At 46.4% G+C, this 18,405-nt stretch overlaps 1 protein-coding gene across 4 annotated transcripts in view; it reads left to right on the top strand.

Moving 5' to 3' along the window:
* Positions 1-18,405, top strand: part of FAM227A (family with sequence similarity 227 member A) — an 82,136-nt gene that overhangs the window by 5,449 nt on the left and 58,282 nt on the right. For 2 of the 4 annotated variants that reach the window (XM_059186984.1, XM_059186983.1), the window contains exons 2-5: positions 7,950-8,026; positions 10,220-10,366; positions 16,152-16,253; positions 16,724-16,828. In XM_059186984.1, coding sequence (XP_059042967.1) covers positions 7,950-8,026; positions 10,220-10,366; positions 16,152-16,253; positions 16,724-16,828 — 431 coding nt within the window. Of the gene's footprint in view, positions 1-266; positions 350-7,291; positions 7,362-7,949; positions 8,027-10,219; positions 10,367-16,151; positions 16,254-16,723; positions 16,829-18,405 lie in introns of all 4 variants that reach the window. The other 2 variants (XM_059186986.1, XM_059186985.1) reach the window with 2 other exon arrangements.

Below are 18,405 nucleotides of genomic sequence, written 5' to 3'. Positions count from 1 at the left end.
GAAATCTCCCCAGATCCTAACAGAAGTTGTTAACATGGGAGTGTAATGGAAGAATCTTTTTGTCTTTTCCAAGGTGTCTAGGATATGGTTAATTTTCATTTAGAATTCATAAAGCAGCTCATTTAAAACGATCAAAGAAGTGTGAATGTTTGTAAAAAAGTTAAATGGAGAGAGACAGCTCAGAAAGAGAGTGAGCTAGGCCAGCCTGCCCCACAGCCGTGTGTGATCAATACGCAGAGAGTTTCCTTACAGACTCACCCCCCCAGCCTGCATTATTGGCTCCCTACGGCGCGTGAACCAAAAGATTGCCGAGCTCAGTCTGAGTCCCAAACCGTTGGCCAACAGCCTGGTGAGTTATGGGTGCTAAGACGAGGCTTCCAGGCAGGAGGGGACTGGGGGCTCCCCCATTTGTTGGAAAGCACATTTGCGCAATAGAGATGTCAAAGATATATTTTAATACTTAGTAAACTTTATTTTTTTGGAGGAGTTTTAGGTCCACAGCAAAACTGAGCTGGAAGTAGAAAGTTCTGGCCTTCTTCCCCTGTCCCAGCCCATGGACAAGCTCCCCATGGGTTTGTTACATTTGTTACAATTGATGAACCTGCGTGGACACATCATTATCGACCCCAAATTGTTTACATTACGATTCAGTGCTAACACATACTGTGAGCTTGGGCAAATGTGTAATGACATCTGTCCATCTTTGTAGTATCATATGGAAGGGGCTCACTGCCCTAAAAATCCTCTATACTCTTCCTTTTCATGCTGCTGTCTCCTGGCGACCCCTGAACTTTCTGCTGTGTCCATAGTTTCCTAGAGTTAGAACCTCCAGTGCGCTGGCTTCTTGCACTTAGTAATAGACATTTAAGGTTCCACCATTGCTTTTCATGGCTTGGTAGCGCATTTCTTTTTGGTGCTTGAATAGTATTCCTTTTCTCTGGATGCACCAGAGTTGATTTACCTGTTCACCTCTTGGTTGTTTCCAAGTTTGGGCATTTATACATAAGGCTGCTGTGAAGCAGGGTTTTGTGTGGATGTATATTTTCAGTTCATTTGGGTAAACCGCGAGGAGTGCGATTCCTGGGCCATCTGGTAAGAGTATGTTGAATCTTGTAAGAAACTGCCAAAATGTCTCCCAACGTGGCTGCACCATTTTGCATTCCCAGAAGCCACGAATGAGAGCTCCCGTTGCTCCCCATCCACACCAGCCTTTGGTGGTGTCAGTGTACTGGATCTTGGCCGTTCTTTTTTTTTTTTTTTTTTTTTTTTTTTTGGTTAAAGCGAGTGAGCACAGGCAGACAGAGTGATAGGCAGAGGCAGAGGGAGAAGCAGGCTCCCCACCGAGCAAGGAGCCCGATGCGGGACTCTACCCAGGATGCTGGGATCATGACCTGAGCCAAAGGCAGCTGCTTAACCAACTGAGCCACCCAGGCGTCCTGATCTTGGCTTCTAATCAGTATATAATGATATCTCCCTGTCATTTGAGTTTGCAATTTGCTAATGACATGTACTATTGAACATCTTTTCATATGTCTGCTTGCCATATGTCGATCATTTTAAGTGGGGTGTCTATTCAAGTCTCTGGCCCATTTTTTTATAGAGTTGTTTGTTTTCTTCTGGTTGGGTTTTAAGAATTCTTTGTATATTTTGGGCGACAGTCCTTTACCAGATGTATCTTTTGTAAATGTTTCCTGCCACTTTACTCCAGCTAAATCTCCTAATCACATCACCCTTAGCAGCTTGCTTTCCACCAAGTTTCTCTGTCCCCAGGGCACTGAGCTGGTGACTGTCTCCACAGATTTCAGCTTCACCCCCTCCCCTAACCTTTCTAGTGCTGACTTTTGGGGTCAGTTCATCTCTGGAGTCTGTCTTTTTTGGGGGAGGGGTTATTTGACAGAGAGAGACACAGCGAGAGAAGGAACACAAGCAGGAGGATTGGGGGGCTGGGGGGGGCAGGCTTTCCACCGAGCTGGAAGCCTGACGCAGGGCTCGATCCAAGTACCGTGGGATCATGATGTGAGCCGAAGGCAGACACCTAACAACTGAGCCACCCAGGTGACCCCCTTTTTCTTTTCTTTTTTAAAATTTAAGTGGCAAGGCATGCATGTTTATCCTAAAATATTCAAACCGGGGCACCTGGGTGGCTCGGTCAGTTGAGTGTCCAACTCTTGGTTTCTGTTCAGGTCATGATCTCAGGGTTGTGAGATCGAGCCCCGCATTGGGCTTAGCGCTCAGCATGGAGTCTGTTTGGGATCCTCTCTCTCTGTTTCCCTCCTCCTGCACCCCTCCCCCTGCTCACACAGTCTCCTTTTCTAAAAAAATAAATACTTTTAAGTAAGTAAGTAAATAAATAAATGGCTCAAACCATTTACAAGTATACAAGTAAACTTTGAAAGTTACTTCACTCCCAGCTCTATTTTCCTCCTTAGAAGTGACCATCATTAGTCGTTTGGTGGGTATCCTTCTAAAATCTTTTTTTATATGTTTAGAAATATAGAACACACATATTTAGGGTTGTTGTTTTCTTTTTTTTTTTTTTAAGATTTTATTTATTTACTTGACAGATCACAAGTAGGCAGAGAGGCAGGCAGAGATAGAGGAAGAAGCAGGCTCCCCGCCAAGCAGAGAGCCTGATTCGGGGCTCGATCCCAGGACCCTGAGATCATGACCTGAGCCGAAAGCAGAGGCTTAACCCACTGAGCCACCCTGGTGGCTGTTTGTTAACCTGCTTTTTTTTTTTATTCCTTATTCATTTTTAGAATTATTTTAGAATCTCTTGCAGATTCTTCAAAGTCCGTGCTGTTGCCCTGCCCCTTTCTTTTTGTGGCTGCGTAATCCTGGAGAGCCCCTGGGGAGACATGCCAATTCTGGGGAATCTTGAAAAGCCCATAGCTGAATTTATCCATAGGGAATATGCCACATCATGACGTAAAAAATTCAACTGTTCCCTACTGATAACTATTTCAGTGGTATTTTCATCAGAGTGAACATGGGAATGTTTCCGTATATGTATCTTGGGGCTCATTCGCAAGTATTTCTGCAGGTAGGATTCTAGAATTGAAATTGTCAAATTTTGGTAAAAATGTATTGCTTTTTTTTTTTTAAAGATTTTATTTATTTATTTGACAGAGATCACAAGTAGGCAGAGAGGCAGGCAGAGAGAGAGGAAGGGAAGCAGGGTCCCTGCTGAGCAGAGAGCCCGATGCAGGGCTCGATCCCAGGACCCCAGGACCCTAGGACCCTAGGACCCTAGGACCCAGGACCCCAGGATCCCAGGATCATGACCTGAGCTGAAGGCAGAGGCTTTAACCCACTGAGCCACCCAGGCGCCCCAAAAATGGATTGCCTTTTACGGAGGCTAAGCTTTTGGTTTGCTCATGCCGAAGTCAGACCACTGGTTGCAGTGGCCCCTCCCCCACCAATTGTGAGTAAAGGCAAAACACACACGGGGTATGGAGTGATGGCATGGACTTTAAGCAGCCTTGTACCTGTGTGTGTGCATGTGTCCGTGGGAGAGGGCATAGCCCTAGAGGCGCAGGCTCCAGAGTGAGACTGTCCAACCTTAAACTCCCGCTCTGTTGTTTTCTCACATTGTGACATTAGGCAAATTATTCAACTTTTGTGAATCTCTGTTTTCTAGAAAATGAGGATAACAGTAATAAACGTTCTCATGGGGCTGTTGCAAGAATTAGAAGAGTTAAAACTCACCAAGACCCCTAAACCAGGGCTGAGAAGAGTGCCTGGCTCACAGGAGGGACATTCTATATGTACAAACATGTAAGAGAAAAGTCTGGAAGGTTACACACAATCCATGGAGTCAGTTCTGTAAAGTGGGGGGGATGGGAGTTGAGTAAAACTTTTATTACTCTAAATAATTCTGTAGTATTTGGGTATTTTACAACAGAAATGTATTTGTATGTCCTGTGATTTTTTTTACCCCCAATGATAATGTTAAAAGCAGGAAAAGAATGTTTTGCTCCCAGAAGCAGGATCCAGTGGCTTTTCAAGAGTGCCCAGCTTGGGCATATCTCCTTGGGTGCTCTCTGTCGCCAGTTGGATGCAGGAAGGGGCTGGCTGGAGCAGCCTCGGGTCCTCCTTTGACTAGGAGGAAGGGACCCCTTGCCTGTCCTTCCTGTCCTCTGCCCAAGCAGCTGGTCAGCTCTGTCGGGTCTGCCTTCTGCCCCCAGAGCCCATCCAGGGCTACCCCGCCCACCCTCTGTTGGCTGTGGTTTCCCCCGCTCTCTATTCACCAGGCCTTGACTCTGTGGCTGCTTCTCCAGAGGCAGCCCCTTAGCCAGACTGGTTTCTCCAGCTTCCATGCTGCCCTCCTGGCTGGCACCTAACATGGTGCCTGGGGCGTGAGAAGTGCTTTCTCGATGTGTACTAATAAATGAGGAAGGGGCACCTGGGTGGCTCAGTGGGTTAAGGCCTCTGCCTTCAGCTCTGGTCAAGGTCCCAGGGTCCTGGGATCGAGCCCCGCATCGGGCTCTCTGCTCGGCTGGGAGCCTGCTTCCCTTCCCTTCTTTTTGCCTGCCTCTCTGCCTACTTGTGATCTCTCTCTGTCAAATAAATAGGTAAAATCTTTAAAAAAAAAAAAATGAGGAAGCCCCATATCCCCTCCCCGCATCCCACACGACCACGTCCTATATCTCTTCCTTCCTCCATGCGCTCAGTGTGGGGTTTCCCTCCTCTCTGAACCGTGCTCTGCCCTCAGATCATCACTCTGGAAAGGCCTTCCCTGCATCTTAGACCCCAGGAGTAGCGTCAGTGCTCCTTCTGGGCACACGTCTGGCATCCTGTCTCTTCCCACGGCAGCATCCATCACCTCATAATCACTTGCTTCTCCCCACCAATCCTCAAGCCCTTGGAAGGCAGGGATGGCTTTCACTGCTCACTGCTGCACTTGACCTGAGCATGGCATTGGCCTTTAGCAGGGGCTCAGGACATATCTATGGAATGAGTGATACGGTTGCAAATTCTAGCTTCTCTCCTGTGCTTCAGCCTCATAGTCCAGCTACCTGGAGCAGTGACACTGAAACCTAACTGATCATCAGACTTCCCTGGGAGGTTTTTAAAATCTAAAAGTGAGGGGAGCCTGGGTGGCTCAGTCGGTTAAACATCCGCCTTCGGCTCAGGTCATGATCTTGGGGTGTCGGGATCGAGTCCCATGTTGGGCTCTCTACCTAGTGGGGAGTCTGCTTCTCGCTCTTCCTTTGTTCCTTCCTCCTGCTCATCCTCGCTCACTCTCTCACTCTCTTTCAAATAAATAAATAAAATCTTGGGACGCCTGGGTGGCTCAGTTGGTTAAGCAGCTGCCTTCGGCTCAGGTCATGATCCCAGCATCCTGGGATCGAGTCCCACATCGGGCTCCTTGCTCCGCAGGGAGCCTGCTTCTCCCTCTGACTCTGCCTTCCACTCTGTCTGCCTGTGCTCGCTCTCGCTCGTGCTCTCTCTGACAAATAAATAAATAAAATCTTTAAAAAAAAAAAAAAAACAAATAAATAAATAAAATCTTAAAAAAAAAAAAAACAAAAACCTAAGGGGCACCTGGGTGGCTTAGTCGTTAAGTGTCTGCCTTCGGCTCAGGTCATGATCCCGGGGTCCTGGGATGGAGCCCCGCATCAGACTCCCTGCTCGGCAGGAAGCCTGTTTCTCCCTCTTTCACTCTCCCTGTTTGTGTTCCCTTTTTCACTGTGTCTCTCTCCATCAAGTGAATAAATAAAATCTTAAAAAATAAAAAATTAAAAAAAACCCTAAAAGTGAAAAAGAACATTGCACAGAACTGTATGTTTTATGTGCTCTCATTTGAACATGGAGGGTATGCAAGAACTGAGGGTGTTGTGGGGAGTAGGGGAATTAAGAGGGAGACTTTTGACTCTACTATTTGATCTTATACCTTGTAAAATAGTACTGGTTTTAAAAATTTAAATAGAACTATTCAGGCGCCACCATAAATAAACAGTTCCTGACCCAAGGCAGATGTCAGGAGCGAGCATCTCTAGTGAACTGGTCTATGTGAGTAATTCCCCAGCTGTGCTGGCCATCAGCCAGGTTTGGGAATTGACTTGGCACTTGTAGGTACCGCTGTCATCTCCAATGCAAACAGCCCCACGCTGGTCTCCTCATTTCCCCCTAAAACTTGTTTTTCTTCCAATGTTCTTCTGTCCTTTTCGCTCTCTCTGTGCAAATCTCATCCATCCTTGCAAGACCTAGACAATCTTGGCTACAGTGGCATCCCAATAAGGTTCAGAGATGCTGCTGTTTTGCTACATTGGGTTATATACCCATCCAAGTCGCTCATTGTGCCTCCTCTTGGACTCCTTTTTTTGGAGCAATAGTGTTGACGGACATACCTGTGTGACCCTTTTTCCCATCCGCCTACAGCTGCACACATGTCAGTTTCCGATAAGGTGATGGGAAGCTGGAGGGGCATTTCACAGGGTATCAAGCACAATAGACACATGCCTCATCATGTCCCCCAACACTCGTGTCCCGCCTCTTCTGGGCAGTCCTCTGTGATTGCTCCAGCTCACACTGCTCTCATTTGTTCCAGTCCCAAACGTAGCAGTTCAGGACTTAATTGGTCCATGTGTGCAGATGTGAGTGTCCAGATCGATTGTAAATTCCTAAAGCAAGAGCACAGAGTCCTAATTCTTCATTAGCTTTATCATCCAAGAACGGTACCATGCTCATGGTTGAAAATCAATACAACTTTTTGGGTCACTGACATTCAATTTTCTTTCCTTTTCTTTCCCCAAGAAGGGATTGGGGTGGGGGGAGTCAGAGATCAAGAGAAATCTCTTGAGAAGTCAAGGGTATGGTGATTAATAATATTAATAATTACCCTTTATTGAGTCACTCTTACCTCATAGCCTCTGTGCTTGTGTTTTAAGATGCATTCAGTATTTTATATCTGATCCTTACAAACACCCGAGAAGGTAGATATCATTGTCCCCCTACAGAGGATTTAAACAATGGCTTTTAACCCATGGAGCTTGATTGGACCCATTCCAAATTCTATACCCCTCAGAGGTATAGACAAGAGGAAGCATAGCCAGGAGGAAGGGCAGCGCAGGAAAATGTACTGGTGGTTGACACTTGGTGGGGGCGGGGGCAGTCAGTGACACCAACGGCCACCACCAAGGTGGCCGTGGAGAGAATGTGAGGCGTGCCACCAACTTTGCTCCAGGCCTTTTCCACACCAGCAGGAGAAATGGCCTGCTCTCCGACACCCCCCACCCCAAGATCTGCATGAGTTCCCTAATGCTCCTTTTCTTTTTGATTTTTGAAGGCAATTGAGAGATATGAGTTGGAGAAGAAGGCTTTGAGAGAGAAAAGTCAAGACGGCCTGGGAAGCAGAGGCAAATATCCTTTCTCATATAGCCTTGCTGGTGTTTTTGTGGGGATCGGCTTTCATTAGGATCCCAAATGCTGTTAATCAGGAATCCAGCATATCAGCTGAGGATGTTTTCATCCTCTTTTGAAGGAGTCTGAGTTGCTAGCATTGGGCAAGTTAGGAGGGAAGGACAGCACACTTAGAAACAGCCTGCTATGTGGCGCACTGTGCCACAGCATTTGGGCGGACTCCTTTGTTAAAACTTCATAATGTCCCCACCTGTGGGGCAAGTGCCACTGGACCTAGTTTACAGATGAGGGGACAGGCTCAGGGGCGAGCAAGGGAACAGCCTGTCTGCAGGCGGGCCTGGATTCGGGTCATAGCCTGCCTTCACAAGCGCATACTCTGTCTGCTCCTCCCAGGGCAAGGAGTCTAACCCATCGTGGGGGGAATCTTAGTGAGTCACCAAATGCAGGTGGGGTCCAGTGAGACTACCAGTGTGGCCATCACCTGGCAGCTCAGGCAGAGTGAACAGTCATAGCCATAATTAGCGCACAGCGGGGGCCAGACCCCATGGCTACTCACATCCTGTTTCTCTCCCATTCTTCCGCAGACAAGAGTCGAAGCAAATCAGAGTTCATCTGCAGAGGCTCCGAATCCAGGAGCGTCAGACCTTTCATTTCTAAAAGGGTAAGGGATCTATTGCTGGGTCTCTTTCTGACTGGTTTCCACAGGGCACAAAATTAGATTTCATTCCTGGGGAGGGCATGCTGGGCACCTGGCTGGTGATAGTATGGGGTGGGGGACCCACAGGGCGCCCCTTTTTAGAAGATCTTAAGGTATCTTAATAACTCTGAAATTTCTCATATACCACCCCCATAGGGGTAGAATGAGGAGTGTTCAGAAGTCATTTGTCTGTTTCTTTGTAGAGAATCAAAGGTGAGTCCTCCGGGTACTTGGGTGGCTCAGTCATTAGACATCTGCCTTCAGCTCGGGTCATGATCCCAGGGTCCTGGGTTCGAGCCCCACATCCAGCTCCCTGCTCAGTGGGGAAGCCCGTTTCTCCATCTTCTACTCCCCCCTGCTTGTGTTCCCTCTCTTGCTCTCTCTCTGTCAAATAAATAAAATCTTAAAAAAAAAAAAAAAAAAAAAAAAGGTGGGTCCTCTTAGAAACGGTAAGTTCAAAGGAGCCCTGGTGCTGCCCCATCCTAAGAGACCGGTTCACGGGGCGCCTGGGTGGCTCAGTGGGTTAAGCCACTGCCTTCGGCTCGGGTCATGATCTCAGGGTCCTGGGATCGAGTCCCGCATCGGGCTCTCTGCTCAGCAGGGAGCCTGCTTCCCTCTCTCTCTCTGCCTGCCTCTCCGACTGCTTGTGATTTCTCTCTGTCAAATAAATAAATAAAATCTTTAAAAAAAAAAAAAAAAGAGACCGGTTCACACCCAGTGCACATGGTGTCCATCACTGGGACACCACAGGAAGCTGACAGCAGCCTGTCCAGCATCATTACCTGGCTGATGGCAGAGCCCCCACCGCCCGCCCCATGTAGGGGCTGGCCGCTGCCTCTGGGGCTGCCGTCTGGCCCCACCTCGAAGCCACCCCAGTGAAGAGTCTTCTGAGCTCCCACATCATACATAATCAAACCATGCCAGAACCCATAAAACCACCTATTATTGTCACCACGTTTTCACTTCTTGGCCTAGGAAATTCCCACGCAGTGGAAAGCCCGATGCTCGACAGTGGGTCGCAAGTGCCACGCTGCCTCTGACAGTGGCCGAGCAGTTGTGAAGGCCCAGCCCCAGGGGGCACAGCTGGTCTGGGTCCGGGTCAGAACAGTTCTTCGGGGAACTGCCAATGCCAATGTCATAGGCCGATTAGAAAGTTTCTTGATCCCACAGAACGTTTCCAATAGGTGCCTTGGGTGATTGCGATCAATTTCCTCTTTCCAATTTTCTGTCTTTTCATCTATTTTTTGCTTATTATATTGCTTCTTTCAGAAAATCTTTCTAAGTAAATAAACCCAAAAGGAAGGAAGCTCTATGCTCTGATCATTAATGATGATAATATCAATTAGAGGTCATCAGTGAGTAGTTAATTAAATGATAGCACATCTCCTTAACAGGATCTATTATCTTTTTTTTTTAAGATTTTTTTTGAAAGATTTTTTTTAAAGATTTTATTTATTTATTTGACAGACAGATCACAAGTAAACAGAGAGGCAGGCAGAGAGAGAGAGGAGGAGGAAGCAGGCTCCCCGATGAGCAGAGAGCCCGATGCAGGGCTTGATCCCAGGACCCTGGGATCATGACCTGAGCCGAAGGCAGAGGTTTTAACCCACTGAGCCACCCAGGCACCCCTGGAAAGATTTTATTTATTTGACAGAGAGAGAGAGCAGAAACATAAGCAGGGGGAGTGGGAGAGGGAAAGCAGGCCTCCTGGTGAGCAGGGAGCCCAATGTGGGTCTTGATCCCAGGACCCTGGGATCATGACCTGAGTTGAAGGCAGACGCTTAGCGACTGAGCCACCCAGGCCCCCCAAAAGGATCTATTATATTAAGTGATAAAGTTGAAGACAGTGTAGCAACATGGAAAATCTAAAGTGGAGAGAGCAGGGCATAAAAGAATGTGCGTGTGTTTATGTTTTGTAAAGTGAGTGAAGTTACACATACCCATTTGTATACAGGTGTTCAGAGCCTGAAAGGGAAAATAAAAATAACACAAATAGGGGTGTGGTAAGAGGTGCTGGGGTCATGAATGCACCCCCACTTTTGTTCAGCGTTGTAAAAAGTGGTTATGTCATCTTCGTGATAAAACGGGGAAGGTATCTTATTATTAGTTTTAAACCATCAAATGGCAAACCTCATTTCCATATTCTTTTTGTTTCAGAAAATAGCCCACAAAAATCTCTTGGCAGAACTGTACCAGTACACATCGTTTAACAGCGCCATACCAAACAGGCTTCCAAACGGGGTGAACTTCTGTGACATGGTGGGTAACGTGGTCCGCTCTGAGAGACACCCCCTCAGTGGCAAGGTAAGGAAAGACGGGGTTCCCCACTGTTCACGCTCAGCTCCAGGAGGCCCGGCTGTACCCTGGCTTTATAGCAATGCGCATGGCAGGCACACGCAGCTGTCCCTGTCTTATACCCCCGGGAAGGGAAATGGAGTCCAGGTCACTAAGTCAGCCAGGGCCACGCAGTTTGCAAATGACTGAACCGAGATTGGAGCCCAAGCCCACACGTTCCCTCTGGAACCTAGATTCTCCCTCCCAGGGGACTGGTTTCCACACTGTTTTGATCACGTATTCTATATCAGCAGGAAATTTTGATCACGTGCCCTCACTGTGTATGTTTCTTTATCAATGATACACATGCTCTGTTGTCAATAGCTACATTGTATGTTAGTAATCTTAATTTCTTGTTTGTTTTTTATAATTAGATATTAGTTAGAATATATTCCTAGAATATATTCCAAGGGGTGCCAAGGAGTGTGAGGAGGGTTGGGGAGGGGGAAGGCCAAGGAGGGGATCTGTAGCCCTAGCTGTGCCTCAGCACCCTTCACGAATGTTAACTAACTACCGTTCATTGTCCAGTCATGGTCCCCGCAGCTCCTAACTAGTCACCCCACCATTGCGGGGACCCAGCTTCTTAGTCTTAACTACTCACGCTTCCCACTGCTGCTTCAAACCTCTCACTCCCCCATCTCTCTCTCCCTTCCCTCCCTCTGTCCTCTTTCTCTTTCCCTCCCTCCTTCTCTGTCCCCTCCCCTGTTTTCAGCTCAGGTCTTGATCTCTGGGTCATGGGATAGAGCCCCATGTTGGGCTCCACGCTCAGCAGAAGTCTGCTTGTGCCCCACCCCACCCCCCTGCCCATGGGAGAGAGCACACATGCACGTACACACACACTCTCTCTAAAATAAATAAATAAATCTTAAAAAAAAAAAATGAAAAGCACTTGGCACCATGCTTAGTTAAATCATGAGTTCTCAAAAAATGGTAGTTTCTATTATCAGCATTATTAGAAATTGTTTAAGGATGATTGTAGAAGGTCATCTCAGTCATTTTGGGTACATAGATCGTGGCCTAGCTAGCCATTGAAATGAATGTTTATAAAGAGTGTATTTTGCTCTGCTGTGATGTTAAATGAAAAATATTAGTATATAAAACTCTACAACACAGTATTCCATAAGCATACACATAGGAAAATCTGGGGATGAAACCATACATAGATATTACCAGTGTTCGCTGAGTGATAAGGTTATAGCTTTTTCTTCCCTCTTTCTCTGTACTTTAAAAAGAAAAAAGGGGTGCCTAACTGGCTCAGTCAGAAGAACATGCAAGTCTTAATCTCAGGTCATGAGTTTAAATCCCACATGGGGCATAGAGATTACTTAAATAAATAAAACACTTTTGTATTTTTTTAAATTAACTTATAATGTGTAATTTGCTTCAAGGGTACAGGTCTGTGAATCATCAGTCTTACACAATTCACAGCACTCACCATAGCACATACCCTCCCCAATATCCATCACCCAGCCACCCCCAGTTTATTTCCTGGAGATTAAGAGTCTCTTATGGTTTGTCTCCCTCCCTGGTCCCATCTTGTTTCATTTTTTCCCTCCCTATCCCCCACGACCCCTGACCTTGCCTCTCACATTCCGCTTATCAGAGAGATCATATGATAATGGCCTTTCTCTGACTGACTTATTTTGCTCAGCTTAATACCCTCTAGTTCCATCTATGACATTGCAAATGGCAAGAGTTCATTTCTTTTGATGGCTGCATAGTATTCCGTCGTATATGTATACCACATCTTCTTTATCCCTTCATCTGTTTAAGGACTTCTGGGTTGTTTCCATAGTTTGGCTATTGTGGACATTGCTGCTGTAAACATTCGGGTACACATGTCCCTTTGGATCACTAATAAAACACTTCTGAATCAGATAGGTAGAGGATAGACTTGAGAACAAATAAATTGTATGTTTCAGGGACGTGCTGTCCCTGCGTAAACTTCCTGCCCCCTGGCACAGCCACACACACACTCATGTTCCAGTTTGCTTTGTGGGTAGCCCCAAGGACAGTGACCACTCTTACTTAATGTCCTGTTTTGGAGGGCCCACAGGGAGTGTTCTCCTTAGGCCTTAATCCCCAGAAAAACTGTGCATCTCCTGGCATGCTTTTCATCTTATAACTGGTGCCTCTAACTAATGCTTTTCTTTGGCTCCCAGGAAACTCTAGGCAAATCTCTGTCTTACTGTTATTTTAATTTAATTTAATTTCATTATTTCCTTAAAATTTTTTTTTTATTGAAGGAATCTCTACACCCAACATGGGGGCTCCAACTCACAACCCAAGAATCTCACACTCCACCAACTGAGCCAGGACCATCACAAGCCACGCCCTCTCCTTGTCACTTCTCGCCTCTCTTGGCAGCAGGGGTGGGCACCGGCCTGGCACCGAGCCTGGGACGCTTCCTGCCCTCGCTTCTCACCGCCGCGCTCTCCCAGGGCTGCCGCAGCCTGCCCCCATTCCCGGCCCTGAGCGTGGCCCGAGTCCCTCCGCCCTCCGCTCTCAGAAGGCCAAGTCCAATGGGTGTGTTCGGTTGTTCCCTTAGATGGGCTGTCTGTGGAACTGACCCCGAGGATGACTCTCTGTATTGGAAGTTCCATCCTTCCGTGGTTTCTCTGGCAGCTTCCCCGTCTGCTCGAGCAGCACGTTTGGGTCTTCCAAGCCCACGTTCTTTAGGACCCCGCCTCTGCGCTGTCTTCTCCCTCCGCACAGACTCATGGGGGACGCAGAGGGTGGGCAGCAGTCATCTTCTCCGCACGCGAGGCTCCCCATGCTGTGCCCCCAACTCCCAGATTCCTGGTGCCCAGACTTCTCAGCCTCCTCAGACGCGCTTGGCCTCCTGTCTACCGAAAACTACCACCTTCCACCCAAGCATCAGCCGGTCTCCTCCCTCCCTTGCCCCGCTTCTGAGCCAGCCCTGAGATTCACTTCCTGTTTTTACTGCACCTCCTTCTCCTTCACTGCCACTGCCAAGTGCAGGCCCCACACCATCCTGTCTGGATCGCTGCCCCTGCTGCTCGGCATGCCATCGGCCTCACCATCTCAGTCCCCTCTAATGCACCTTCTGTGCTGCCTCCAGGTATCTTTCTAGAACAACAGTTTCATGGTGTTTGCACCCTGCTGAAAATTCTTCAGGGCCGGCTCTCCCCTCTCCCCCTGTCCAGTGACGGAAGAACCCTAAGTCCCAGCCCCCAGGAGTCTCACAGCCTGACCTCTCAGTGCCCATACCCAGTGCTTTCCATGGTCCAGAAAGCCCTTGAACCTCCCCAAATGTGTCCTGCTGTTTCCCAGCCTTGGCACATGCTTTCCCCTGTCTGTGCAGCTCTCAGCAATCCTTCTTCATCCGGTCATTTTTACTCTCAAAGCCTCCCCTGGTACCCCAAGCACAGGTTAGCTGCCCCTCGGGGCTCCACGTCCCCCTGGATTCCTGCTCTCAGGGCACCCATCACACTAGATTACAAATGTCTGCTTACCTGGGAACATCTCCAGGGCAGGAACTCTCCATCACCATCCAAGCACCTAATAGGTGCTCAGTAAATATCTGTTGAAGGGCTGAAATGAAATCCTCTTTGAAAGGAAACAGAAGTGTGAATAAGTAAATAAACAGGAACTAGCACACCCTTAGCGAGTGTTTCCCAAGTGCCTGATTCTAAGCACTTCGTATGTCTCATGGCTCATGGAATCATCGTATCAGTCCTCGAGGTCAGGACTATCACTGTCACCTTCATTCTCCGTGATGTCAGCAGGCTGTGCCCCAAGATCCAGAGAGGGGTCCCCAGGGCCAGCCAAGAGGGGCCCTGGCTGCTCACAGGCTAGAAGTCAAACCCAAGCCAGCAGGGTGTGAAAGCAGGATTTATTGAAGGAATTGAGAGAGGGCAGGTAGAGACAGAGCATCCGGGAGACTCAGAAAGGAAAAGGGTAGGAGTCTTGTCTGTGTTTGGGGTCCAGGGTTTTTGTTGAAGGTGGTGGTCTGGTGTATATGTCCTGTCAGGCAGCCAGGAATTGGTTTGAGCAATGACAGAGGCCCAGACACTACTCCTTGAAGCCAGGGTGTCCTGGTGTCAATGTCCGGCACCAGTGATCTAGAAAATGCACATGACCGCATGTCCGGTCATTCTCACTTGGTCCTTCCTTAGATGTTATCTATTCTAGAGAAATTGTTAACTTCTTGTCGTTTACAAGGAGGACATACAATATTTGCATTATGAGGCTTATGTAAAGTGGGTGGTGCAGGTCCTAGCAAGACTAGAAGCAGGGAAAAGAGCAAAAAGCAGATTTCTTATGGAGATTCCCTGTCTCATCAGGTTGGGGAAAATGAGCACATACAGGTTCAAGAACATTGTTCAAGATCACACAGTTTTAAAGTCTAAGAGCTGGATTTGAATCCGGGCTGTCTGGTGCTGATGTCAGTGCTCTTAACTGCTCTGAAGCTACTTTTCCTCCAGGGAAGTGGGAGGCATGGTGGGACATCAGGAGAGGGACAAGCGTGGGATCTCTTTACTCTTCATAATGCTAAGGGGTTAGGTAACCCTACTTTAGAGCCTCCCGGGCCATGTGACCTTGGGCCAGAATCCTAAACTTTCGATCCGTACTTTCCTCTTCTCTTAACTGGGGATGCCTTTGGTATCTACCAGACAGATTGTGAAAAATGAAGTGGGACAGGGAGGGAATGTGCATAGCCCAGTGCCTGACGCATGGGCTATGTATATTAGCCCATATATAGATAACATGTATATTATCAAAAAATAGCAGATGTATATATCTCATATTTTTATGAATATATGTAATATATAAATACACATATATGTAAAATATACATATGTATATATGTATATTTTAAAGATCTTACTTATTTGAGAGAGAGACAGCACAAGCATCTGCCCTGAACTGAAGGCAGACATTTACCCAACTGATCCATCCAGGTGCCCTGACATATTATTATATTATTATATATATTATTATATTATTAAGGTAGTAGCTTTGGAATCAGAGTAAGGTTCAAGACCCTGTTGCAGCACAATGAAATCTGATATCTAATTTTAGAATTCCATAGGCTTACTAGGAGCCCAACAGAATCCCCTGGTCCAGTGATTTGCAGTTGTATAATATCTGTGTTTGTTGATGACATCTGATCCAAGTAGGTGAGAGCTTGGGGCAGGGGCCTGGAGTGGCAGGTCTCAGTCCTCGCTCAGCCCCTTGCTGGCTGTATTACTTTGGGCAAGTAATTTTAGCTCTGGGTCCTCAATGTCCTCATCTGTAAAATGGAGATTATCATAGTGGTTAAATGAGAGCGTGTAAAAAACACCTGGAAAGGCTAATAGTCGGCACTCACTGGAAAGGATAAGTGTTGTTTTTAAGTTGATGCCAACATAGGTTCATTCCAAAGATGACTGGTGGGAAGACGGAGTAATTAGTAATAGTAACAAGCTGTGGAAAGTAGGAGGAAAGGCGGGTCTTGGATGGAGAAGATTATTAATCAGCCTTTGACCCAGGTGAAAAATGTTTTTTTCAAAAACAACAGCAATAAGGGCACCTGGGTGGCTCAGTGGGTTAAGCCTCTGCTTTCGGCTCAGGTCAGGATCTCAGGGTCCTGGGATCAAGCCCCGCATTGGGCTCTCTGCTTGGCAAGGAGCCTGCTTCCCATCCTCTCTCTCTCTGCCTACTTGTGATCTCTGTCTGTCAAATGAATAAATAAAAAAGATCTTAAAAAAAAAAAAACAGCAATAATAATGTGATTTTCTTTTTCTTCAAGTCTTTCTGTTCGGATAAAGAATTAGAGAAGTTTCTCTCTTCTCCTTCTCTAAGAGCCATATGGCTGGATAGCTTCTGGTGGATCTTTCATGAGAGGTACCAGGTAAATGCAATATGATCGCTTCTCTCCCTGCTTACGTTATTTTTCTGCAGAACAAACTCCAGCCTCTTTAACGTGGGCTGAGCCTCTCTGATTCTGGGGAGCAGCCCTGCAGCCCCATCTGCCACGCCCCCTCCCCCCCGGGCCTCACCCATACATCCTGTGCTTCAGCCACTGTACACGTAGCCCCATGAGCACCAGGAACCGGTCCCTGTCACTTGCCTGGTCAAGCACAGGGCCTGGAGCAGAGTCAGGACCTGCCAGCTCAGAGTCTGGCTGGGCGCTTACTTCAACAATCGGCCTCTACGCATAAATCCTCTAAAAATTGGTGTACTGTTTCAGAAATCACATGAGGTTAAACATCTCAAGAATAATATTCCTAAACATGAGAGAAATGCATATTTCAGCATCACAGCCATTGGCCATTTCAACCAGGGGCTCTAGTAATTTCTTCTCCACTTTTTTCCTGGTAGCCCAACAAGGAGTTCCAGAATAAAATGTTTGACCGGATAGCCCAAAACTACGCCTTTCTCTTATTGTATGAATCCAAGTCCCACTATGAAGAGGCGCTCTTAAAAGTAAGCATCAACCACTGTTTGGAAGGGGGGAAAAAAAATCACACTAGATATTTCTGCACTTCTAATGCTAATAGAATGCCCTGAGCGTTCTTCCCATGAGGCAGTAAGTAGTAAGTTGTGCGACATCCATACACCTACTTGTAATGCAGCAGTGACAGTAAATAAAGTAGATCTATATACCGTTTATTTTAAGTGAAAAGCAGAGCAATTTATAGAACTCTGTGCTTAAAAATGTGTATGTGTATGTATATATGTATGTGTGCCTATGAATAGAAAAAAAAAATCTGGAAAAATTTGTACCAAACTCTTAGCAATGGTTATCTCTGGGGAATGAGGTGTAAGAGACTTCCTTTTCTATTTTAAATATTTCTGTAGTATTTAAATAAGTATGTAATTTTAAAATTATGAATATATATATATATATATATATATTCACAACGACCGATTTAACTACATAAATTATTTAAATTACCACAGTCAGACTTAAAAGGCAAAGGAGAAACCGCAGAAATCACGTGGCATATTCATCACACAATGTAAAAGAACTCTTACAAATTGGTGCACCGGGCTGGCTCCGTCAGAGGTGCATTCGACTCTTGATCTCGGGGTTGTGAGTTTGAGCCCCACATTGGGTGCAGAGATTACTTAAGTAAATAAACACTTAAAAAAAAAAGAATTTCTACAAATCAGTGAGAAGAAAATGCAACACTGCACAGACCAATTGACAAAGTGCTTAAACCAGAAATTCCCCAGGGAAGGAATACAGATTGGGGCGGGGGAGGGTTCACCCTTAACAACAGCCAAACATACAAATTAAAACAATAATCATTTGATACCCCTCTTTACCTGCTAGAGTGCATGGATTAAAAAGAGTGGTTCCCATGGTTGTAAAGGATCTAGGGAAATGGCATTCCGACAGTCTGGGAAGTGAGTTGATACATCTTTGCTACAAGGCGCTTATACTAATTAAGTGTGCGCCTACCAAGTCACTTAGATTTTCCGTGCCTCAGTTTCATCATCCATAAAATGGGCACAATGATGGCTCAGTCCCAGAGTTGTACTAAGGATTAAATGAGATGATGTTTGTAAGGCCCCTGACACAGTACCCAGCACCTGATAAGCCCCCAGCGTATGATAGCTGCTGTAATTACTATCATGATTGCGTCTTCTGGAGGTCATAATCGAATACTCAGGAAAAGCTGCTTTCACACATGCTTTTCACAGATTTTTGACTGCCTGCTATGTGCCAGACACAGAGATAGCTTAACAAATAAAAACAATTAGTCCACATAATTTGTAAAGTCTTAGAAACAAGACAACAGCCATTGATGGGGGATGTCGAAGTAAATTTTGATATGCCAATCAGCCCAATATTAGGAAGGTCATTCTTGGGGGAAAAAAGTTCCAAAGAGTTGATAACAACCCGAAGAAGTGTTTACATTATATTGTTAAATGAATAAGGCCAGATATAAATGTATAATTTGAGATCAAGTGTATAACTTGAGATCATAGTTAAGAAGGCCAGATATAAATGTATAGTTTGAGACCAACCATAGTTAAGAAGGAACAACAGTACC

Source organism: Mustela lutreola, chromosome 8 (assembly GCF_030435805.1).
Source record: "Mustela lutreola isolate mMusLut2 chromosome 8, mMusLut2.pri, whole genome shotgun sequence".
Classification (NCBI taxonomy): domain Eukaryota; kingdom Metazoa; phylum Chordata; class Mammalia; order Carnivora; family Mustelidae; genus Mustela; species Mustela lutreola.
This window is presented reverse-complemented; position numbering and strand designations above follow the sequence as displayed.